The 25,202-nt window shown below is 41.6% G+C and overlaps 1 protein-coding gene across 2 annotated transcripts in view; it reads left to right on the forward strand.

Annotated features, from left to right (window-relative positions):
• Positions 1–1,938: 1,938 nt before the first annotated feature.
• The window catches only part of TTLL12 (tubulin tyrosine ligase like 12), a 29,054-nt gene continuing 5,790 nt past the window's right edge, over positions 1,939–25,202 (forward strand). The window contains exons 1-8 of one of the 2 annotated variants that reach the window (XM_015629049.2): positions 1,939–2,084; positions 8,392–8,567; positions 13,827–14,025; positions 15,199–15,361; positions 15,949–16,082; positions 17,603–17,679; positions 22,980–23,096; positions 23,223–23,417. In XM_015629049.2, the coding sequence (XP_015484535.1) occupies positions 1,965–2,084; positions 8,392–8,567; positions 13,827–14,025; positions 15,199–15,361; positions 15,949–16,082; positions 17,603–17,679; positions 22,980–23,096; positions 23,223–23,417 (1,181 nt within the window). In that variant the 5' untranslated portion in view covers positions 1,939–1,964. The remainder of the gene's footprint in view (positions 2,085–8,391; positions 8,568–13,826; positions 14,026–15,198; positions 15,362–15,948; positions 16,083–17,602; positions 17,680–22,979; positions 23,097–23,222; positions 23,418–25,202) is intronic. The other variant, XM_015629050.2, reaches the window with a different exon arrangement.

Below are 25,202 nucleotides of genomic sequence, written 5' to 3' on the forward strand. Positions count from 1 at the left end.
TTCTCTCCACCGCAGCAGCTTCGCGACCCAGCACACCAACGTCCTTCCCCGAAGCCGAAGAAAGCCCAGCTAAAAAACTGTCCCCACCCTCTTTTCTGTCCCCTTTCCCTCCCCGCCTGGGCCCGGCCACTCTTTGTCCGTTGTAAGCACCCTTAAGTACCGGTAGTTAGGTTGTCTCAGCACATAATGGGTAAAAATTTCCCCGGGCAGGCCAGAAGGACAAAACAAAACAAAAAAAGGACACCTAACCCTCAACAACACCCCAAACCTTTCCTCCTTGGTCTGTTTAAGAAAAAAATATTGATTTTTTTTTTTTAACTACATGACAAAGACAGAAGTGAGGGGAGGGTGGCCTTTTCAGTAAGCAAGGTCCCCAGAAGGACTACTAGTAAATGGTCAAATCTCCACATTTTACGGTACTAGGGCAAGATCAACACCACAGCCATCCTCTTTTCCCAAACCACAATATTAGCAAAAAATGTGCTCAAACTCAGGGTAGCAGGGTGGAAACACAGTCAAGGAACATTGGAAATCCAACTATTTTTTGATCTTCTGCTGTTTAATAAGGGAGGTCTCCTTAGAGACATCCTAGTGGAGCCTTTTTGCTGAGGAAATGTGGGAACGTGGCACATGATGAGGTAGACACAGTCTCAGGTAAAGAGGAGAATTTTTCTGCATTTATTATTCAGATATCCAACCTGGAGATTTGAGTTAGATCCTCAGCTGCTGAGTGGTGATGCATAATTATAGCATCTAGGCACCATTTATAATCTCTTTCTATTCACTCTCTGCCCAGTCAACCTATTGTAGCCCTTTAATTTATAGACCTTCCTCCTGAATAATTCTGTGATTATGTGGAGAAAGGGATTGTTGCTACTCTTGGGTAGTTACAGAGCGCAGCCACACTAGACAGGGCAGAGAGCAAAGAGGTATTTCTTCAACATGGCACATTCTCTACTGACTGTAGTCTGTGAATGTGAAGCTTGTTTGACCAGCAACTAGATCCTAAAATTCTATTTCTTGAACTTGACTATTTCCAGGACTGTAGGATGCTCCGCCCAGCACAGTACTGTGCTGCCAGCCCAATCAGCACTGAAGTTGAATCCTTGACTTGAGGATGTGCTGCCAGGAAAAGGAATTTCCAGTCTGTGGAGGAAATAATCCACAGAGGGAGCAATGTGGGTTCTCCCAGCAGCAGCAGGCACAGCAAAGCCCTGACCTGTGCTCTGAGCAGTGTCAGACACCTGCCTTTGCTCTTGGGCTTTATAACCATACCTGAGGTGAGACCAAAACTACCAGTAATGTTTAAAAAGCCTCAGGTTATTCCCCACAAAATCTTGGAAGAGATTTTCTTAGAAATCTCTTCTAAACCATGCAAGGAAAGAACTGGGAAGCCAGCACTCTGCTACAGGCACTTGCAAAAAACACACCTCCCTCTTGTACTGACAGATATTTAAGATGGGCCTACATGTTAAAATTCACTTGTCAAAGTTCAAAATTAAAAAATCCCCAAACTTTAATAAATGACTGATACTTTATGTTTTTCCTGAGGACCATTTAATGCAATTCCCACTGCTACGGCCGGCACTCAGTGCCTGCCATGCCTCACACCCCACCCGTAACCCACTTCAGGGGCTATGGCGGGGGCCTTCCAGAAGAGTCCCTGAAACATCGGGAAAACAAAATACATCTTTCGGCCAGCACTGCACCACGAATGCTGTGAATTTTATTAAAGCTCAAGGGCAGGAGAAGACCAAAAGCAGAACCCCCATCTGCTCAGCAGACTGAAGCCTACTCAGACCCCTTCTCCTCAGCGGCGCCGTAGAGCGGCTCTGCGCTTCCGATACCCCCGGCCCTAGGCCGTTCACAGGGCCTAGCCCCTATCCGGGCTGCGGGAACGCCCCGAGCGCCGCTCCCGCCTCCCTGCCCGCCCCGGGCCCCGCCCGGCCCGTTCCGGCCCAGCCATGGCGGGAGACGGCGAGGAGGCTCTGACGGCTTTCGTGGCCCTTCACGGGGCCGCGCTCCGCGCATCGCAGGTCCCCACGCAATACTGGGAGAGCCTGAGCCGCAAACTGCGGGGAGAGGTGGGTGAGCGACGCTGGGGGTGGCTCCGCACGGGAGAGCAACGCTGAGGGAGCAGTCCCGGAGGGCAGCCCCGAGCCGGGGACGAGCGGAGGCCGTGGGACGTGGCCGTGGAAAAGCAGTGCTATGGGTAGCCCCTCCACCTCTGGGTGAAGAAGAGAGTCACGGTGTTGTTAAGCAGGGGACAGTGGGAACGGCGCGGTGCGGGTTGTGTTACCGAGACTGCAGCTCGGGGCTGTGAAAGACGTCAGGTGTATTGTGCGTATCTGATTTCGTCTTTTTGTTGTCGTGAAGTTTGGAAGCGTTTGGAAATCGTGGTAACTAGAGATACAGTACTGAAGAGACGTGATGAATCTAAAAAACCACAGCACTCTACCAGCTACTAAGAAAAAAAATTAATACGGTCCCAGCCAAATGCAAGACAGTGTCCTCAACCCTTCAGCTTTTTATGTCAAAGAGAATTAAGAAAAAACAGCAACGGTAGTAGTGTTAGACCCAGAATGTTGTCATATCCTAATCCATCTTGGATTGACTTTTGCCTGATTTTTAATTTTTTTTTCCAGTTCACTTCCACACAGATCTGCCCTGCCCTCAATCATTTATAACTGTGCAAAGCTTGGACAGCTCATCTCATATGTGCGTGAGTTACCTCACTTGGGCAGTTATTTTTGGGTGAAGCTGACCCCTGGTCCTGAACTAAAGGTAGTGTGGAGGCACAGGCACACTCCAGGATGAAGTATCCGTTTTCACCTTTATAGCAACCGTCTGCTTGCTTCCTGGAGCTTTGTGATGGGAAAGGGAAGAGAGACAAAGTCAAGAAAAGGAATGATTTTAAACAGATTGTAAAGGCACGGGTCGTATTTAGATTTTTTTTGTTTTAATTTGGTTTGCACATCTGCAGCCTAGCCTGATTTGTGGGAGTAAAGGAACAAGGAACTGAGGCAGGAAAGAGAAGCAACCCAAAACCATTCATCTGTAGAGTTGAAAGTGCTCGAGGGAGTCTGGAGGAGTCAACCTGGAGAGGAAAATATGAATTAGGTGAACTTCTAGTTCTGGGGAGAGAAAGAGCTCTGATAAGGGGAGAAGTGGTAGTTTGCTGGAAGGCAGGATAAGCACTGAAGAAAAGAGTGAGATGGGGTGAGAAGTTTGTACAATAGTATCAGACAGTAGGGAAGGTGAGGGAACTGCAGTTTAATACCATGTACTGGTAAAGTAATTTCCAGTTACCTGACTGCTTCTTTTCCCCATCTCATCTTCAAAGTAGGGACAGGAGAAAAGCATTGCAAGTCATGATATGAGTGCTTGTAGTCAGGAAGGATCTTAATATGTTCCTGCTGCTTTCAGGCTGTTCTGTGGTACTGTTAATAACAGGAATACGTGTTTATTACAGAGAAGATAAATCTACATTATTTCAAGCATATTCCAGTCAAAAGCTCCTTGTGGAATTATATTCCCCCAGTAAGTATTCATGCAAGGGACTTGGAGCAGGAATATCTGCTGCTCTGCTTAGGTAGGAGGGTATGAGAAGGGACGTCCTGGAAGAGGATGGAACAGAAGGCAGTATAAAGTTGCCAAGGAAACCCAAAGTTGAAAGTTGCTGTGTTTCCACTTGCCAGTATGAAGCTGGAGGTGGCAAACTGAATCTATGCTGTGACGTAATGCAAGCTTGAGATTTGTGACCTGTGGCTGAAATCCTTGCTTGTTACCAGCTTTGCTGGGAGAGTGTCACATCGAGAAGGTAAGACAGTAGACTGAGAAGAGACCCGTGGTGCTGATGTTTTTACGGAGTCTGGGATGATGAAAGGCAGAAGGAAGAAAGCACATGCCCTAAGGCAGCAGGCTGCTCCTGCTGCTTCATTTTACTTACAGTGGTGGCTGAGCATGCTCTTCTGTAGTAGATGTCCCAGTGCGTGTGGAAAGAGACTTAATTATTTCAGTGAGGTTTGGAAGATGAAGCAAGCTGCTGAGAGTGTTTGTCTCTACTCCTGCAGCTTCTGGTTTTTGTCCAGAAGGAGGACAAAAGGATATTGAGAAGATTGGGATGTCCAGGAAAAGTTACTGTGAGGAGTGCTGTGGACTGGGATAACCTCTTGAGGAGGTAGAGAGAAAGCTACAGGACCTTGCTTAGAACTGGACCACTCAGAATGGTCCAGGCTGGAGGAGCAGCAGTAAAGAAAGAAAAGGAGGTGAGGGGAAGGGGTGAAATGGTTTTGGGAATCTAGGTAATAAAGTATAACTCAGGAGACAAAAACCCAGTAAAACATAGAGTGTAGGATGAGTTTCCTTGTTATATATGTAAAATAGAGGAATTTTTCAATTATCCTAATCTGCTGCAAAGATTAAAACTATCTAGCATAGAACTTGAAAAATTTGCATCTGCAATACAGATAAAATATCTCTTGCATTAATACCTCTAGAACCCAGCCCAAACAGCTGTTTTCCAACACTCTCACACATGTTCCAACATACAGAGTGAATGCACCCTCCCTCCACTGTGTACACTGAAGGCTGTGAGAAGTGGAGTGCTTGGGTTTCTTCTTTTAATTTACCTTGGGATCTGCTGGAGTGGGTTTCCTTTTGAGAGCATTGTGTAATTGGATCATTCAAAACATGGTATAACTGCTAGATTGGTAAACCTGCCTTTATTTATTCATTTTGCATTTGGCATTCTTCTCAACAGAATGCTTCTCAATGCTTCCTCTCAACAGAAGCATTCAAGCTTCTGTTGAGAGGAAATTTTTTTTGTGTTTCTGGCAGAAATTTGAAAAATAAAATACATGCATGTGTAATCATTCACTATAAGTGCTAAAATTTTATTTCTAGTGTAGTGGTTGTTTCTTATGCTGCTGGATAAACTGTATACATAGTATTAATGCCTGCATTTAATTTTATTAATAATATTTTTTTTTCTATTCCAGCCATACACTAAGTTATTTTGCAGGCTTCTCTGTATTGCAGGAAGATTTTTTTAGCCCTCAGATGTTGCTGGCAAAAGACTGCTTAGAGTTTCTTCCCAGTTAGAAATGGAGGCTGTTAATTAATTAAGAAAAAATTAAGAAAAAACTTAGAAGGAATGCAGCATGATGATACTCCTAGACTTTATTTTTTAGAGCAGTGGAGGGCAGCCTGTTGCTCAGAGGTTACCTGTGGCCTTCAAAGCAGTTTGCAGTGTGCTTTAAAAGAATTTTCTGGAGATACCTGTGTGTAATTGTCATGACATGTACCTGCTTTGGTATCAAATTCTCATTTGCTGCAGTTGGTTACTTTGGAACTGCACCTGAACATGGATAGGGAGGGATTTTGCCCAAACATGTTTTGCTTGCAAGAAGTAGTGCTGCTGGAATGTGTTGGTACCCTTTTGCTGTCTAGAGGTTATTGGTTTTTCTGATGGAATACTTAATGTGAGCTCTCCCTGTTCTGCTTCAAACCAAAGATTACTTCTCAGATTGGTGGTGTGATCTTATCCAGCTGGTTTTTGCTTAAGGAGCTTACTTAAGATTCCCTTAATAGTTCTGCTGAGTTAATAGGTTCAGTGTTACAGCCTGGCTCAAAGTGAGGGAGGAAGAGGGGAGACACAAAACTATCTGTGTATCCACACTGACAACGAGGTGCTTCTGCCAAATCCATCAGTGAAGTACTGAACTGCTTGTATTATCAATTATGAGTTTAAAGAACAACAAAACCACAAAAAGCCTGATTAAGGTGGTCTTGAGCTGCTGCTGCGATAAGCATGATTTGCTTTGGATGAGCAATACACATAATTCACTTTTATAAGGTTATAAATTCTCCGGGAGAAATTTTGTGTTAAGCATAATTCTGTAAAGGTATTAAAAGTAGAGATTTTTTGCTAAATACAACTGCTGCAGCCTCATGCATCTGGTGATTTGTCAGAAGGAGAAACCAAAACTTTGCCTTAGGGCATTTGGAATCCCTTCATTTTTTGAAGTCTTGAGATTATATTTAATTTTAAAAAATAAAATATAAACCCAACAGCTTCCCTTTCATGTTGTGGAAGAACTTGATATTCATTGTGGGTGTTTGATAAATGGATGGAGCCTGTCGTGAGCAAAGGCTGCATCTGAGTCAGCCACTGGTTCGCCTTGTATCCCTCTCACAAACTCTTTAAGATAAAAGCTAAGTGTGGAAAACACACACAGTGCCACACTGCAGCACATGTCAAGTGGCTCCCCTGCATTACACTTGTACTTCTCATTTTCTAATGGCTCCCAGTCACTTGTCTGTCGCTTCTTTGCTAGCTAATGAGGTTGTTGAGGATGGCCCTTGATCCAGTGGCAGGCACAGTCAAGTGTCATTTCAGGGAAGAGTGGAGCGTGTTTCCTGGCACGCTGCATTTGCTGGCTGCCATGGGCTGGAGTTAGCATTTGTGCCCTGAGCCAGTCCAGGGAGCTTACCCAGCTGGGAGCCAACCTGACAGAAATTAATTGTGAGCACAGGGAGGGGCTCTTCTTTTGCTGGGATCTGCCTGCAGCTACGTGAATTTCAATGATTACAAATTTTCAAGGCAACTGTGCAGACTTAAAAAATCATTAGAGGCTACTATTAGAACAACAAGAAGTTATGATACTGCTTAATACTGAGTAATATTGTCCTCTTCTAGCAGCTGGAAAACTAGAAGTAAGGTGGAGCTGCTATTTTGATACCTGCTGAAGTGAAAGAAACTAAGTTCCTGATTTTTATTTTTTTTAAATAGGTGTGTTTTAATCTCCTGTAAGTTTATTTGGAGAGTAATTTTCTTTACCCTAAAAAATTGCGTATGTATGTATTAGCCAACATACTGTTAGCATCCCCTTAGCATTTAGCTAAGAAGCTGTGTGCTAAGAAGCTGTTAGCTAATAACAGCTAATAGCTGTTAGCTATTGCTAGCATCTGGAAGGCATCCCTGACCATGGCAGCAGGGATGGAACTGGGATGATCTTTTAAGGTCACTTCTAACCAAAGACATTCTATGATTTTTTTATCCACCATGGCCCCCTCCCCTTGCCTTCCACCATTCCAGAGGAAAATACCATCCCGTGTTCCTCAGAAGGGAATTTCAGATACTTCTCCACTTGTATCTGCTTTATGAACTGTGGCTTAAGATGAGAAGTAGCTGTTGTTCCCCTGCTGACTTCCTCCCTCTTTGAGCAGCTGTCTGTTTTTTCTAACTGTCCTTTCTTCACAAATGTGGAGTTGATTTTCTCACCCTCCTGTTGAAACTTAGCAAAAATAATTGTCCTATAGAAACACTCACCTGAACAAATGAAAACTTGTTGCTGCCACTGGCATTTTACAGCTAAGAAGTTGTCAATTTACAGAAGTAATGATTTTTAATAATTTTTAATGTAGCATTGCAGGCTGTTTGTTGAACCATTGCAGATTTGGAGTATTGAACCAGTAACTCTGGAGCTCACACTTTAGACCTTTCTCCTTCCCTTCTACTTTTTTGTCAGCTTGAGGCAAAGGATTTGTCTGCCCATGCCTGGTTTATTAGGTAGTGTGTGAGCGATTCTAGCAAAATAATTCTCTCTGAAAAATTTCAGCTGTCTTTTGAGGTTTTACCTATTTTTGTCTTTCTGAAAGCATATCTTCATTTTGAAACTATGAAAGTTGTCAGCAGGGTCTTGGTTCTGCCAGAAGGGCAAGCCCACTGTTTGGCAAGGGAGCCTTGAGTGATGACTGTACTCACTTCTATATATTCTAGATGTAGTGAACCCAGAGTAGGCAAGAATGTAAACAAACCCCTTTCAGCACCTTAGTAGAGATAAGTGTATAAAACTTATCTTCATATATAGCAGCATAAGGAATTTCCCAGTTTACCTGGAGGGGAGTAAGCGTTGACAGTTTCTTTCATAGGGAAAGAAGAGAGAGATTTCTGAGATTTCTTAGCTGGTTCAGAACTCAATTGGGAAAAGCTTTTTCTTCAGGGTCCTTAGTGTACTTTAGTACAGTTGTGGAGCCTCAGTTTTGCAGATCTTAAATTACTTAATTTAGCAAAGGTTGAACAAAGGTATTCTGTTTTCAGCCTCTAAAATTCTTAATGAGGCATTAAACTGATAGACAATCATCAGTAGACCTGTTGGTGCCAAAGAAACCAACAAAGCTTCCTACCAATATTAACTAAAGAAACTTCCCAAACAAACAGCTATGTTAAAATGTGAAAGAATAAATACTGTTGTTCATTCATATCTTAAGTCAAAAATGCCATTTTTTATCAGATTACAGGGAAGAAATGTCTGCAGGTGTTGCATTGTGCATGTCAGGGTACTGCCTTATCCAGTTGCATGATATTTTATGCACTTCCCATCTCAGGTATTTGATGCTGGTGATTACTTTGGAATAATGCAAGTAGAAGAGGTGGATGAGGAGGAAGAAGTTGATGAAGAAATGGAAGAACAGTTTAAAAAGAAACCAAATCCTGGAAATGGGCCTTGTTTCAAAGTTATTGTAACTAATGAGAATGGACTTCAAGCCTCCAATCCTGATAGGTGAGTTGTGATTTTGAAAATAGTGTTCAGTCTTTGAGTAGTGTGAAACCCTAAAATGATGATAGTTTACTTTGAGACTTGTTTGATTCTCTTCAGAAATCCTCTTTTCCAACTCTAAGACATAGCTGCATATTTGAAGGAAGATGCGTGCTATGAAGCAAAGGGTACTGGGAGTGCAAATATCTTAATGTGATTCCTTTTTAAATCATGCAGGAAGATACTTAGAATTTGGTTTTAGTAAACTCAGGGAGAAAATAGGGAAAAGGCAACCTTGAAATGATTTCTGCAGAAATAAGGCAAACCTTTGTATCCTCAAGACTGTGTGCCTGTGGAAAAAACAAATAAATACTTGTAATCACCACAAATCTCATGCCAAGAAGGTACTTACAGTAATATTCTGTGGGCTGTTACATTTCCTTCAGGTAGCTAAATTATAATTCAAGAGCGTGGTCATGTGCATGCATGTAGAATTGAATGTATCAGATTACTGTTCTCTTGCTTACAAATCAGCTTATCTGTCATGAATATAAGATTTGGAGGCATCTAAAACTAGAATAAAGTTGTGTAAGAAAACTTTACACTATAGTACTGCTTCTTGTGTTTTTACTGGTTTCAAACATAGAACAGGGTATTTGTCGTACATTAATGAAAAGCAGTGAGATGCCTCTGCAGAAGATCTAAATGCAATTCTGCTCAGTTCCATAAAACTTCTGTGAGACCTTTCATACTTTTTAGATATTAGGTAAACATGCAAAATCTAAACATTTAAATTAGGCCTGTTGAGTAAAATCAACAAAGAATCATAGGTATGTGCCTTTACATCCCTGCCTTAACCTAAGTAATCATCTTTCTAATTCTGAGAATGCACTTAAATTATCAAGTTCAAAACCAGCTCCTGTGATAATCTTGGGGTACCTTGCAACATTCAGGTGTGTGAATATGGGAGCAGAACACCAACACACCTGTTTGTTAACATTTTCAAAGAGCTTGACCTTAGCATTCTCTGGAGCCTTTAATTTTAAAATTAAGTGAGGTTTAATGTGTGTGGAATCTGGGATACAATAATTGTTCAACCATACTTGCCCTATGTGACAGCTGACATGTTTTTAACTTTCTGAAATATGGGTGTTGTGGGGGGTTTTTTGTATGATTTGGGCATTTTGCTAGCAAGTAGAATTCAGATTTTTCTCTCTATTGGTTCAGTCAGATGATATAATCAAAATACGTGGAACCCCTCTGTTTGAAAAACTACGGTTTTCTTCTAAAAGTCATGCAGCCTAAACAAGGGTTAAACTTGTCAAGGGAAGTTGCACCAGATATGTATGGTTTTATTTTGGTTTAGATTGTAATTTTTCAAACAATGCATTTTTTTTCTAAAAATAGCTTGGTGACACACCCCACCCCTACCAAAAAAAGAAGAAAACAAACCAAATAGAAACAATCAAAAATTATTGCTTATTTTCTTTCAATAGCATATACAGGCTTCTGATGATCAGACTTCTCCACCTGGCTTTACAGATGACAGTAGATGTCACAGACCTCATGGCTAACAAGGTTCTCAAGTAATTTTTCAAAATGGTGTATATTTTTCAAAATATTTTTTCTGTTTCAGGCAAGAATATCAGGTTGATGTAGTAGAGTTAATAGTGATCAAAAGGGAAGATATTTGTGTTCTTGGCTTTTAAAGGGAATAAGTTCAGAAACTGAGTGCCTGTTCTTTATTTGCTCCTCATTTTCATGGAAATGCTCACTAATGCACCATAAGCTTTCTAGAGCGAAAACAGTGTAAATTACTCCTGGAAAGTTGCTCCTACCCTGCAGTGCTGCTGTGTGTGCTCTGGGAGTGACTTTGTGACTAAGAGCAGATTAGCTATCACACTGTCTCCAGGGAAATCAGACTAGGTTGGAAGAGACCTTCAAGATCAAGTCCAAACCATACCTCAACTAAACAATGGCACCAAGTGCCATATCCAGTTTTTTTTTAAACACATCCAGGGATGGTGACTCCACCACCGCCCCAGGCAGACCATTCCAGTATTTTATCATTCTTTCTGTGAAGAACTTTTTCCTAATGTTCAACCTAAATTTTCCTTGGCCCATCTTAAGACGGTGTCCTCTCGTTCTGTCAGTTGCTGCCTGGTGAAAGAGACCCACCCCCACCTGACTGCAACTTCCTTTCAGGAAGTTGTAGAGAGCGATAAGGTCACCTCTGAGTCTCCTTTTCTCCTGGCTAAAAAATCCCAGCTCCCTCAGCCATTCCTCACAGGGTTTGTGTTCCCAGTCCCTCACCAGCCTCATTGCCTTCTCTGGATGTGCTCAAGCGTCTCAACATCCTTCCTGAACTGAGAGGCCAGAACTGGACACAGTACTCATGGAGCGGCCTCACCAGTGCTGGGTACAGGGGAAGAATGACCTCTCTGCTCCTGCTGGCCGCACTACTCCTGATCCTGGCCAGGAGTCATTGGCCTTCTTGGCCACCAGGGCACACTGCTGGCTCATGGTCGGCCGGCTGTCACCAGTACCCCTAGGTCCCTTTCTGCCTGGGCACTGTCCAGCCACACTGCCCCCAGCCTGTAGCACTGCAGGGGGTTATTGTGGCCAAAATGCAGGACTTGGACTTATTAAACTTCATCCCACTGGACTTTGCTCAGTCATCTGAATGTTCTAGGTCTCCCTGCAGAGCCATCCTACCTTCCAGCAGATCAACACACACTCCCAGCTTAGTGTCGTCTGCAAATTTACTAGTGAAAGACTCAATACTCTCATCCATGTCATCAGTAAAAATACTGAACAGGACTGGCTCCAGCACAGACCCCTGAGGGACACCACTGGTGACTGTCTGCCAGCTGGATACAGCACCATTCACCACCACTCCCTGGGCCTGACCATCCAGCCAGTTCTTAACCCAGCAGAGTGCTCCTGTCCAAGCCAAGGCCTGCCAGCTTTTCCAGGAGTATGCTGTGGGAGATAGTGTCAGAGGCCTTGCTGCAGGCCAACTAGACAACATCCACAGCCTTTCCAGTATCTACCAGACAGTCACCTGGTCTGAGTGGTCTCTAAAAGGAGACCAAGTTCGTCAAACACAACCTACCTCTCCTAAAGCTATGCTGGCTGGGTCTGATCCCCTGGCCATCCTGTAAGTGCTGCATGATGACACTCAGTATAAGCTGCTCTATTACCTTACCAGGTACTGAGGTCAGGCTGACTGGCCTATAATTACCAGGGTCCTTCATGCCACCCTTTTTGTGAATGGGTGTCACATTGTCCAGCTTCCAGTCATGTGGAACCTCACCAGTGAGCCAGGACTGTTGGTAAATGATGGAGACCGGCTTCGCAAGCTTATCTGGCAGCTCCCTCATCACCCTGGGATGGATTATCTGGTCCCATAGATTTATGAACATCCAGGCAGCTCAACAGTTCTCTGACAGCCTCCTTCTGGATAACATTCTGCCCCTTGCCACCATCTACCAACCCAGGAGGACAGTTGTCCTGAAGAAAAATTGCTTTCCCACTGAAGACTGAGGCAAAGAAGGCATTAAGCACTTCTGCCTACTCCTCATCTGCAGTTACTAAGTTCCTTCCCTTATCCAATAAAGAACAAAGGTTCATCTTACCCTTCCTTTTACCATTAATATATTTGTAAAAACTTTTTTTGTTGTCTTTTACAGAAGTTGCCATTTTATGTTCAAACTGAGCTCTGGCCTCTATAATTTCCTGCATGCTCTAACAGCCCCCTTAAATATTTCCCAAGAGACCTGACCTCCTTGCCCATCTAGGCTGGACGTTTACCTTGTCAACATGTCTTTAAGCATACAGGGACAGTTTGTTCCTGTGCCCACAAGATCTCTCTTTTGAAGCATGTCCACCTTTCCTGCACTCCTTTGTTTTCAAGGGCTGCTTCCCAAGGAACTCTTTGAATAAGTCTCCTAAATAGGCCAAAGTCTGCCCTCCAGAAGTCCAGTGTAAAAGTCTTATTTTTGTTCCTCCTGATTTCACTAAATATCAAGAATTTTATAATTTCATGATCACTGTGCCCCAAGCGGAGTCCAACCACCACGTCGCCCACCAGCCCATTTCTATTTGCAAACAACAGGTCTAACATAGTCCCTCCCCTGGTGGGCTCACCCACCAGCTGCAACAAAAAATTGTCCTCCATGCACTCCAAAAATATCCTGGATTGCCTCTTTTCTACTATGTTAAGTTCCCAGCAGATGTTTGGCAGGTTGAAGTTGACTACAAGAGCAAGGGCTGGTGATCCTGAGACGTTCTCCAACTGCTTATAGAATAAGTTGTCCACCTCTTATTCCTGGTTGGGTGGATGATAGACTCCCAGTAGGATGTCAGCCTTGTTGGCCTTTCCCTTAGTTCTTATCCATAGGCTTCATTGTCATTACTTTCAATACCCATGGCATCAAAAACCTCCCTAATATAAAGGACCACCCCTCCGTCTCTTCTCCCTTTCCTGTCTCTTCTGAAGAGCTTGTAGCCATGCAGTGCAGCGCTCCAGCTATGTAAGTCATGCCACCACATTTTTGTGATGGTGACTACATCCTTTGCTCTTGCACCATGGCTTCCAGCTCTTCTTGTTCAGTACCCATGCTGTGTGCATTAGTATACATGCACCTCAGCTGGGCTGCTGATCTCATCCCTAACTCAGGCTTACCACCCTTGGGCCTCCTTTCAGAGAGTCCGGCTGCATCCCCTTCCCCCTTCAAACCTAGTTTAAAGCCCTCTTAATGAGGTCCACCAGTCCACGAGCTAAAAATCCTTTGCTCTTAACAGAGAGATGGAGCCCATCTGGTTCTAGTAGGGCAGGTACCGTAAAAGTTGTCCCATGATCAAAGAATCCAAAATTTTGCCGGTGACACCAACTCTTGAGCCATTTGTTGATGATGTGAGTTTTCCTATTCCTTTCACCATTTCTCTCCGCCACTAAAGGGACTGAGGAAAAGACTACCTGTGCTCTAGAGTCCCTTTTAATTGCCCTAACACACCTTTTGATTTCATCATTGCCAGCCTGATGTATCAGTAGTGGGTAATAATCAGACAGCTGAATCAGCCCAGGAAGTCTCTCAGTGATGTCCTGTACCCAGGCCCCAGGGAGGCAGCAAACCTCCCTGTGCCCTGGGTCCAGTCGACATATGGGGCCCTCTGTTTCCCTCAGAAGGGAGTCACCCACTAATGCAGCTTTTATTCAGAGGATGTGGCTGTGTGTGTGTGAGAACCCCAGGGTGTAACACCACCCAAACTCTCCTGCAGCGTGTTCCTCATCGACCACGCCTGGACATACCGCGTGGAGCATGCCCGGCAGCAGCTGCGCCTTGTGCCTGGCCTGCTGCACAGGATGGCCAACCTCATGGGCATCCCCTTCCACGGAGAGGTCCCAGACGAGGGCAGCATCGAGCAGGTGGTGCAGGAAATGTGGAAATACAACCAGACCTACCAGCTCTCTCAAGGGGTAAGACTCTACAGGTTGCTAAAAATTTTGGGGTGAAGATGTTCCCAGTACATGAATATTAACTAAGATCCTTACAGGCATTCCTTCTATTTGGAAGAAGAGGAAATGCTACTTTTAGGGTGTGTCGGTAGGACCACACCAGATTTGGTCACCCTTCTCTCTGTAGTCCTTCAGCACTGTACCAGCATTTCTTGAGCCTTTAAAACTCTTTCAAATGCACATGTGCCATTTTTGAGGGAATACAACCCTTGGGGTGCAGGTGAAAAATGTGTTGTAGGGTTTGCAATGGAGCTCCAAAGTCTTTTTGAGTCTTTCAAATTAAAGAGGAGAAATTTGAATTCTTTGGCCTCAGCCCTATGCAGAATGGGCAAGGCTGACCCTGAGCAGTGAGAGCATGATCAGACTGCCTGCCCCTATTAGCTCAGGCTCTTGAGATTGTTCTCTGGACTGGTCATCTTTATCAATTAAGCTCAAATTTAGCTCATGCTAGAATCAGGTCTGAAAAGTCTCTGAGGAGATTCATAGTGACTTTTTCCATAAATGAAAGGGAAAATCCAAACAGTATCTCCATCTTTCTACCCTATCTCTTTGTTACTCAATTTATTATGAATAGCTTGTGAGTCAAATGGAATTACCTGTGTTACTACTTGAAAAGTGATTTTCCAGAAGACAGTTAATTCAACCTGTGGTTGAATTTATCTTCTGTTCACTTTTCTGGGAAATATCTCAAGTCTAATCTCTCTGCTCCATTCCTGCCTCCATAAAAAGACCAAAGTAGTGCTACCAAGCAATTTAAGGTTTCAGGATGTTTTCATGACAAGTGTTGCAGGAAGGAGCGCTTTGATGATGCAGCCTCAGTACTCGTAGCTACGGTTAGTGCAGGCTGCAGTTTTGCTCTCCTTCACTCTCAAACTTCAAATACTTTTTAGCTAATTGATTCTGAGAGAAACTGAATGAAAAACTAGTCCTACCAAGCAGCCTTCTGCTGGCTTAGCTTTCTTAAGCAGCTGGTTTGGTTCAGGGAAAGCAGGTCTGGTAGGCAATAGCAGTAGCACAAGAAAGAGGAGGTTGAAGCAGAAATCTGAGAAGTGGTGTAGGGGTGCTGCCAGTGCCTGTCTCACAGAGCTTTTCCTGCAGTCCAGTGTGTGAGATGTCTCCCTCTCTTTATTCAAGCAGACTGCAGAGGAGAAGGTTCCTGTCTGGTACATCATGGATGAATTTGGATCACGCATTCAGCATTCAGACCAGCCAAGTTTTGCAGCAGCACCTCTGTTTTATATGCCTCAACAAATTGCTTACACAGTTCTCTGGCCTTTGAGAGACCTTGAAACTGGTGGTGAGTGTGTGTCTGAGGAGCTGGGGTTTTCTTTAAGGCTTGCAATAGAAAATGGGCCAGTTGTTACAAAATCATTAAGCATTTCACAGTAGAACAAATGTTTCAAGACCAAAAATAGCTGTATTCTTGTAACACTGTCAAATGTAAAAGTTCTAGCTGGTATTTCTGTATTTTAAGATAGAGACATTTTACCAGTCAAAAAATACTGCTATTGTTTTATTGACAGAGAACTTAAATCTTGCATCACTGCCTTAGTGAAACTGCAAATTCAGTTATCTGAAGGGTTAAAAAAAAATCCTTAAAGTCTGTGTTTGTCGTTTTGAGTCAGAAAGTCAGGATCTGAAAATTGGGAAACATCAGTCCAATGATTTATTCCTGTAATCTTGACCAGGGGCCACCCTATGCTTCCATCATGTGGAGAAGATAAGCATCCTAAATAATACTCTTTTTATCACGTTTCTTTAACTATCTCTAATTTTTTATTTAAATAACGAGATTTGTGCTGGTATTGACTGTACAGCTGTTATTTGAAGATTTTCAGTGGGAATGAAAGGCAGTTCCTAAAGGCTCTCCTGGTTTTGCTGCAGATGAAGTCACTCGTGATTACGCTTACGGGGAGACAGATCGCCTGATCAGGAAGTGTGTTTTGTTACCCTGGGTGCCTGCTGAAGTGTTGGATATCAGCTGTTTTACTCCAGAACCACCAGATGAGCATTATCAAGTATGATTTTAACAACTTAATTCTGTATCTTATCTCTGTTAAGAAGAGGCAGTGTCTAAAAAAGCATTGCAATAATTCTGATTTTGCTTATTTTTAAGTTTAAAGACTGATTCAGAGGACAGCCGTTAAACTAAAAAAACAATTCAAAGCACCATGAGACAAGAAATGTGTTACATTTATATGTGATTTCTAAGTATTTAAATACTGGAGCAACATAAATGAGTTCTAATATTTATTTTATTGCTCTGCATGGCATATTTTTTTTTATAAGCACACTACAAGGTACTTCATATTGAGGCATCCATCTTCCAGTTAGATATTTGATGCATTGTCTAATAGGCTTATTGATTGGATTTGTTATTGTAGCATTGCTGTTCAGTGTTGAATTACAGAAAGTTTTGTTTTACAATTTTAGGAAAAGCTACGTTTTTCAGACTGGCTAATGGGCTATGTTGTTGTTTAGAGCCATTAAATATTGGAGAAGGGACATTTTTAATTTGATGGCACTCTTACAAAGTATTCATTCAGTTTGTTTCCTTTCTGATAGAGGTTTGGAATATTTTAAGGATGTGAAATTAATGTTCGAATTTCCTTTTCATTAACAATATCTGCACAAGATTCACCTCTTAGAAAAATGAGGAAACTTGATACCTATGAGGATGCTGTACTGGCTAATAATGGCATTCAAAGTACAGCTTCTAAAGATTAATCTATACCTCAGCTATCTGTTTCTTTATGATGGCTGAGAGGCAGAAAATGCTCTATCCAGCTTGTTATTAAAAATATCTAGTTAGAAATGAAGTTAACCTGCTTCTGCTGAATAAAGTTGTACACTCATAATAGCTAGGCTGTCTTGTAACCTAAGGCAGATTGATTGATTGGGATTTTGCATTTTTGGAAGAGGTGTACTTTGCATCAACACTTCTATCCTAGAATTTCTGACAGCTGCTTCCTTTGGCAGGGCATCAGCAATGATCCAAGCGTGTATTTTCTTTTATCAGTCAGAGGGGAGCTGTACAGGATGGAGAGTGACTTTGCAGGCATGGTTACTGCTGAAGACTGCAAAAAACATTTTGCTTGTTTTCATAGGAGCAGAACTGGCTTCCAACCTCCTATAATTTTTTAGTCATCTGTAACAAAGTGTCACAAGTAAATGATCGGTCTTCCATTTTGTTGGAAATACAGCAGCTTAGTCTTCTATTTTATATGGTTGGCTGTGATTTGAGTTTTGTTTTTTTTTTAATGTTTAGGAGGCAAGAGTTTCTCAGGGTCTTTCAACAGTGTTGATGTGCCCTGGCCTCAAAGCCTTATTTCTTGTTCCTTTTTACTGATAGGATTTCCTTCTGCCTCTGTTCTTGTACAGATTTTTTTTCTGAACAGCATATTACATAACATAATAGAATTGTCAAAATATAACTTTGCTGAAATTCACTTGCATGAAAAAGAACAGACCGATAAGACACGCAATGAAGTCTTTCATTCTGCCTAGAATTAACTTTTTGTGATTTTCTGTTTTCTAGGCAATTTTGACAGAAAACAAGGAAAAACTTCCCGCAGTAATAAATCCAGCAGTTTATGCTAAAGACAAAGTTTTCAAGTAGGTATCCACAAACAGAATGTTTTCTTACCAGGATTACGTGCAGTAATTGCAGTGTGTTCAGGCTAAGTAGTCTCTTCCACCTTTGAAGAACAGAGGCAAGGTAAAGGTGTGTTTATATGGAGCTACTTGCCTAAGATTGTGACTTACTAGTTGCTCCTGTTAGATTTATTCTTCAGAGTGAGCAAATTGTCACTTACAGAATTTCTAAAAAATAAATTCCATTTGGTTGGTTGGTTGGTTGTTTTTTTTTAAGTGCCACCTTCTGGGTGAAGGAAAAGTTGCATCATGTTTTAACGCTAAGTTACACAGTGTTGTTTTCACTAAGTATGACTTAAGGTGTAGAAAAGACACTGAAGACTTGTCTTCTGCATTATAGCATGTATGTCCATAGGGGTTGCTCTGTGCTATTTGAATATAACAGATTATTCCCTTCCTCAGATGGCATTATCAAACAGGAATCCTATAAAAACCTGGAATGCTTTAAAATGGACATATGTTTGCTACAAAAGTGGACCGTATGCTGTGAAACCATTTCAGAAGAAAGATGGAAGAGCATTGCAAAGATAAGGGATTTTTTGAGCAAAAACAGTGGTGCTGCATGGCCAGGCTGCCTTGATACTGGTTTTATTCCAGAAAGGCGATTGCTTAGCATGTTCTGTGAGTTGCACTCCAGGGTGTTTGTAGTCTGACACTGGGATCACAGTTCTTGCTTGAAACATTTTGCTTAAATTGTAAAGTTGCACTAAAATGTATTTGGTAGGTGTACTCACACACCAGCTTCTTGTATTGATTTGTTACTCCCTAGATCAGCTTTACTTGAGAAGAACTTACTGGAAATCAGTGTCACTGTTTGGGGAGAGGCATTTGTTAACTTGCCCAGTGACAGTCAAGATTCCATTTGGTTACATGACCGTGAGGATAAGCAGAAGCTGGTATTTCTCATCTGATGTACTCAGATACAGGAGTCAAAGGCAGGTGCATTCTGATAGAGGCAGAAAGCAATACTGAGGATGTTGGGAAACACTGATAGATTTTTCACTGCTTATCTCTTTAGTTTGTATCTTACATTTCAAATGAATGGCATTCACATTAGGCAAGAAAGGAGGGGGAAACACTTCAAATTCTTCCTGCTTTTCTTCTAAGGAATTTAATTCACACTCGATGTTCTCCTAAGGGTTTCCCTCTCTTTTCCTTTATCCTCTTCATATCTGGACAAAAGGCTGTAAGATCCTTCTCATGCTCTGAATTTTGTCTACTAAAGTTCCTCCACAAGTGGAGCAGGATCTCAGAGTGGAGACAACTGAGTGTGAGCTGCAGCCTTCCAGTGCTTTTGGCCTCCTTTAAAGGTTTTAGGTGTGTCACCGTGGGCAGACAGGTGGGAGCAAATGGAGCTGCATAGATGGTTGTAGTCTCTTAATAATATTTGTGCTCTGCTTTTTGGATTGCTTCTGTTTTAGGGGATTGAAGATAAATTCAAGGCACAAGGTTGCAAAGTTTAGAACTTGGAACAAAGTCGTCTTGTATCCAAGCAGAGCTAAGACAGAGAATGGAAGATTAAATAAATGTTTAACCTGAATCCTGAAAAGCAGGGGAGTGAGTACAAGTAGTTTGATACAGGAAAAATTATAGGTTTAACTAGGTCTTATAGCATAGTAATGGCTGCCCTAGTTCTATCCAGCTGTGATGATTGCTGAATGGAAAAAAAGAATCAAAGATCTAAATGCTTCAAAGATGGATTTACTAGGGAAAGTCTTTCCAGTTTGTGTTGGGTATGATCATCTCTATTTCTTTTGATCTTCTCTTTCATGTTTTTCTTCAGCTACATCAGTTACTGTTTTAAAATGTCCAAAGAGCTGTTATGAGACAAGTCTTTGTTTGGGTTGGTCTTGTCAGCTCTGTGCTGTGGGAGTTGATTCTCATAATTGCTTCTTAGCTTTAAATATTTTGAGTAAATTAAGTAATATATAAACATATTTATCTTACTTCCATAATTTCACTGAATGTCATCTTTTATCCCAGACTTCATAGCCCTTCACCAGGGCTTTGGTGAGACAAGGGGGAAAAAATGGTTAGCTGGCTTCATTAATTCAGTGTGTCACTGATACTGGACTGAAAGGTCCAAAATAGCTTGGCTGATACTGCAGGATTGCAGTGTAGATGTTCTGCCCTCTGCCAAAGCCAGAATGGGACTTGGAGCATTTCTTACCTCTCAGTATCTTTTTGTGGTATTATCAGTGTATTGTCTTATGTCGTGGTTTTAAAGCAGTAACTAAAAAATTACTAGAAAACTGACTTATTCTTTGCTGTGAGATGTGGATTAGAACAAGAGCAAAATAGGCTTAAAACTTAAAAGGAATAAAGAAAGTTTATTAACAAAACTACAAGAATAAGAACACTAGAATAAACTTTCAGAAAACCCTTTTATCCCCCACTACCCACCAGTCTCTTGTTCATGTGACAAGATAGAGACAAAAAGCTTTGGAACTTTGGTGTTTAAAACAGTCTCAATTCCTGCTAGAGTCTTTTCATCAGCCTTTGTAGAGAAACAGAAGTTTTTTTCTACTAATCAATGGAGTTTCTCACAAGGAAACTATTTCTGTTATAGTTTTCTATTTCTCTGATGCCAGCTGCCCGGAAATCCTGCCATCAGTTCACTCCTCTCATTTCACATCACTTTGAGGTGTGTATGGGTCAATGAGTCTAGGGATGTCATTTTTAAGGATGAGTTATTCAAAAGTAAAAGTTCTCTTCATCTGTCTCTGTGAGCTTCTCTGGAAACAGTTTTCTCATTGCCCTCAAGGCCTCAAATCTTCGCTTCACTGTTCCAGCACCTCACTATATCACAATTACTCTACCTTTTGCTCAAAATCCACACTTTGAACACTCTATTCCTCCCAATATACTCTGTCATGAATTAAAGGAGTTTTTTTCAGAACACTATTGTCCATCTCCATAGCTTTAAGAGAAAAATATTTCAGCTTAGAAAGCATCTACTTATTCTCTCTTCCCTATCTAAAACTTAACTCTTTTCTTCATTGTCTTCGATGATTTTATGATGTCTTCTTCATGCTGATTGTCTCTCTCTCTCTCTCTCTGCCTCTCTGGGAAAAAGGAGTAATCTACATTTTATCTAGGTAGTAAAAGAATTAAAGTCTTAGAAAAGCTGCAAGCGTTCATGATGTCGGGTTTCAGTCCAGCAGCAGAAACTACAAACTAAGCCAAGCCGGCTGGCTCCATTTCTCTCCCCGCCCCGCCCCCTCCGCCCTCTATGGCCTTGTCCAGCTTGGAGGGTGGGGAGGAGGCCAAGACAGAGCCTTGTTATCTTTTCAGAAGCCGGAAACCAAAGACAGCAAGAGAACTCTGGCTTTACATCTTGAGGTGGTGTTCACAAGTTGATTTCACTTTTTAATGGTCAAAACTGCTGTCAGTTCTTAGAAATGACCAATAATTGGTCAGGAGAAAAGACTCCCGTCAGCCACCAGCAGCTTTAACTTCTTTAGCTCCTAAAGCTATCTTAAAGGTAAAGTTACCCCATGACACCTTAGAACAAATGAAATGGCCTTATTTCCTCTCTAATATTAATCTCCCTCATTTTATTACAGTGATGTTCCTGCACTTAACAAAACTAGATTGAACTCCCCTATTTCTTTTGTTCTGAATTTTAAGCAAGTCTTCAAATACAATCCTGAGTGCTCTGGCACTGGGTCTTTGCAGGATGGTAACTTGTGAGGTGTGTTTGTAAGGAACCAATTTGGGATTTTCTGAACAACTTCCATTTTAGTACTACTTGTGTTTCATGCCTATTTGTGTGCAGATTTTGAGTGCTTCAGGACTTTGTTACAGCATTGTGTAATTGGCGTTTTATCTTCAGGTCACCACTTTGATTTCCTTTTGCTCCAGCAAGGATTAATAGTTGCTCCAAACCAGTGGATTTTAGGGGAGCTTGTGGGTTTGGCAGAATTTGAATAATGGATCCAGTACAGTAGATCTGGTATTACACTTTCCCCTAGTGTAGAGACTGAAAAGGAGAAGCCAAAAAGCCACAAATTGCAGAAAGAAATGCCAGAGGGACTCTGTGGAAATACTAATTTCTTGCTCTTGCAGCAGTGAGGAAAGACTGGTGGCTTCTTTCAACAGGCTGATTCCCTTCATCCACAGTAACATCGTCTCTCTCAGTTATAGGCTTCAGCATAAAGAGCATAACTATTGTAATAGCTCACACATGGAGCTATGTAAAGCATCTTACATACTTGGCTTTTTAAAGAATTTATTTCCTACTGTGTCTGGGCTATTTCTGCAGTTCATCTTTTTAGAGAAGTGTCTCAGGGGAATATATCTTCCACTTGTTTATTTGTGGAAGGAGGAGGGGAAAGTTCCACAGCTGATAAGAGTTCTGGAGAGGAGGAAGAATACAATAGTTTTTCATGGAAAAAATTAGTGGTTTTTTTTATTCTGTTTAAATGTTCCTTTACCAGGAGAATGATATTAAAAAACAATCTTGCTTTTTGAGTCAACATGCTGAATCCTGAATTAAGTGGCCTCACTTCAATCTCTAAAGTCATCAAAATAACCATTATTTCTATCTGCTTATTTTAGCATCCAAGTGACCAGTTTTATTTGAGAGGGAAATTTCCTAAGATATGCAACAACTTGCCTCGTTCTTGGTTACATTCTGAAATGTCTGTCAGGTTTGGGTTGGGTGATTTTAAATGGGATTCAGAGGGAAGTTGTATCAAGCCTCAAAGCTTTGTATATTCTCAGCATATACCTACTTTCATATGTTTGGGTTATTTAAAGTTCTGAACAAATAAAAATAATCTTCTGAAGCTACAGAATTAAGCTGACAAGATTTCCTATGACTTTCTTTCATGTGGATGACAGCAGATTGATTTTTTTAGAGCTCTTTCAGGAGTGAAGGTATTCACAAGGCCACTCTCACTTTTGGACTTTTAATGTAAAACAGTGAATTCATGTTACTTCTTACAGGCTTCTATGTCACAGGTTTAATTATCATCTTCTGAACAGTTTTTTTTATGAAGCTGTCAGAGCTAAACTACCTTTGAGATTTCTATCTCCAGATAGGTAGTTTTTAGGTAATCTCTCAAAATTTTTTAATCTATCCCACTTCAATTTAAATTGTTTCTGTGTCAAGAAGAGATTGTCACAGAGAGTGTATACAGGAAAAACGTAATTCTTATAGAAAGTCAAACTTTAAAGTTTTTTTTTCTATTCAAGCATGAGTTGATCAGTTTCAGAAGCTAAACTGACATTTTTTTTCATGTGCTTCTTTCTCCTAGGGTGTTCACTGACATTCCGCAAGTCCTCAACAACCTGACGCATCCCCGTTTTGTATTCACAGACAACGAGGGAGAAGCAGACATCCTCTACAACTTCTCACACTTCAAAGATTATAGGTTAATTAATTATAGGATTCATTATTCCACTGATAATATTTTTTCCTTTTTTTTTTTTTCTATAAAATCTGTTCCCAAAGGCCTCCACAACTTTCCCCCTTCACCAAGCACTTGTTTACTTTGTAGGAAGCTAAGTGAGGAGAGGCCTGAGGTAATGGTGAATCAGTTCCCATGTGAGAGCCTCCTGACAGTCAAAGACTGCCTTGCATCCATTGCTAGACGAGCTGGAGGACCAGATGGGCCCAGGTGGTTGCCTCGGACTTTTAACCTCCAGACAGAATTGCCTCAGTTCATCAGCTACTTCCAGCAACGTGACAGAAGGTGACGTATGTTTCCTCTTCCTGTCTTGATCCCACTTTCCTCAAAGACCAGGAGCCTGCAGTTTGGTCTTTGCAGCTGTTTCACCACCATGAGTTAGCTCTTGCTGCATTTACATTCAAGTGAATTTTACCTGAAAAGTGGGGGCTTTTAGTAATTAAGCAGTGCAGTTTGAAACCCAGAAACTTTGCTGTGATTTGAATGCAGAGTTGAAGTCCTTTGCTCTTTGCCTAGTCAGGATCTTGCCTCTTGTGTTCAACAGATACACGAAGCCTCAAAATGTGTTCACAACAAGTGTGGAATTTTATTTTTTTCAAGGGGACATTAGCAGTTGTTCTTGCACTTAAGCCAGAGTGGAAAATGTTTAAAGTACTTGGGTTCTGTAAGGTTATGAAAGTAAAATTTTGTTTCAGTGTTAGACTGAAGTAGTTGTGGAGCTTTAGGGTTCTAAATCCATACTGCTGCCACTGCAGGTGTCTTGAAGTGGGTGGAAACTACAATTATACTTCTTGTAAGAGAGAAAGAGATCATTGGCTACTGCTGAATAACCTCTTCTGTCTGGCATGGAGTATTCTGGTTGAAAGGTTGCTTCTTTGATGATGCTTGCTTATTATGGCGACTCCTGCCAGATGTTTCATTTGGCTGTTATTTGCTATACATAGTCTGTTATGGACTGGCATTGACCAGGAGAGAGCACACCTGCCACATGTCCCTAGTGTGTGGTGGTTTAATTATTTTTCAACATCAAAGACTGACAATGAATGCAGTGTGTGTGTAGAAAATGGGAAGGAGTGGCAGGAATTTTCAAACTAACAAAACAGAAGTTAACTGCTATCTTCAGCTCACTTTATGATGCTTTAATAGGTTGAGGAAAGAACATCAAGCATCACCCTGTCCTGACTTGGAAAAATAGATGGAAAGACCAGCATATTGCTGGATTTTCTCAAGGATATCTCAAAGAATTTTACCCTGGGAGGTGTGTACGTGCTAGAAAGCGAGACGATGGTGGTGTGTTTTTACATACCTGTAGTGTGAACTTTTGAGACACTGTAGTTTCTTCCCAAAGAGATGAGTTCTGGTGTCATTTAATGTGAATGATTTGGAGGTGTCATTAGGGAACCAACTTGGAAAATTGCCCAATACCCCACCAGAATGTTCTCAGGCTCCTGGCAGAACAGTTCCACACCATGACTTGTGCATGTTCATGGTGATGCTGTCCTGTTGATGGGTTGTTTTCCCTTTTTGATGGAGTCAGATGCAATAGAAGGAGATAAACAATGAGATAGGCCCTAACTGGGAAAAAAAAAATTGTGAAGGGTTGTGGACTCTGTCTCTATCTCTGAAACAGAGAGCCTGTAGAAATTACAGGCCACATAGCTCTCAGTCCTGGCTGAGAAGCTAGCCTGAGAAATTCATGGGAGTATTCAAAACAATTCTCAGAGACAAAACAGCTTTACCAGGTGCTGTTTGTCTGTCCCTTGTTTTCTTTGCAAGAGAAAGTCAGGGGGTAGTGTACACCACTGACCAATGATGGTAATGTAGTGATTTGCTGACCAATGAGTTTCCTTTCTGTACTTTCCACTTATCAGTCTATAAAACAAACCTGAAGTAATAAACTAGAGACATTCTCCTAACCGACTCCATGAGAGTCTGTGTTGCTCAATCCCAGCCGTTCCTAATAGAGCGACAAAGGGTAACATTGCTTTTTCTCTCCCTTATTCCTAATGCCTACTCCTCCCAGCTGTCAGCAAAAGTCTTAATTCTTGCACTGTAGCCCACAGTTTTATA

The sequence above is a fragment of the Parus major genome, chromosome 1A (assembly GCF_001522545.3).
Source record: "Parus major isolate Abel chromosome 1A, Parus_major1.1, whole genome shotgun sequence".
NCBI classification, from domain to species: domain Eukaryota; kingdom Metazoa; phylum Chordata; class Aves; order Passeriformes; family Paridae; genus Parus; species Parus major.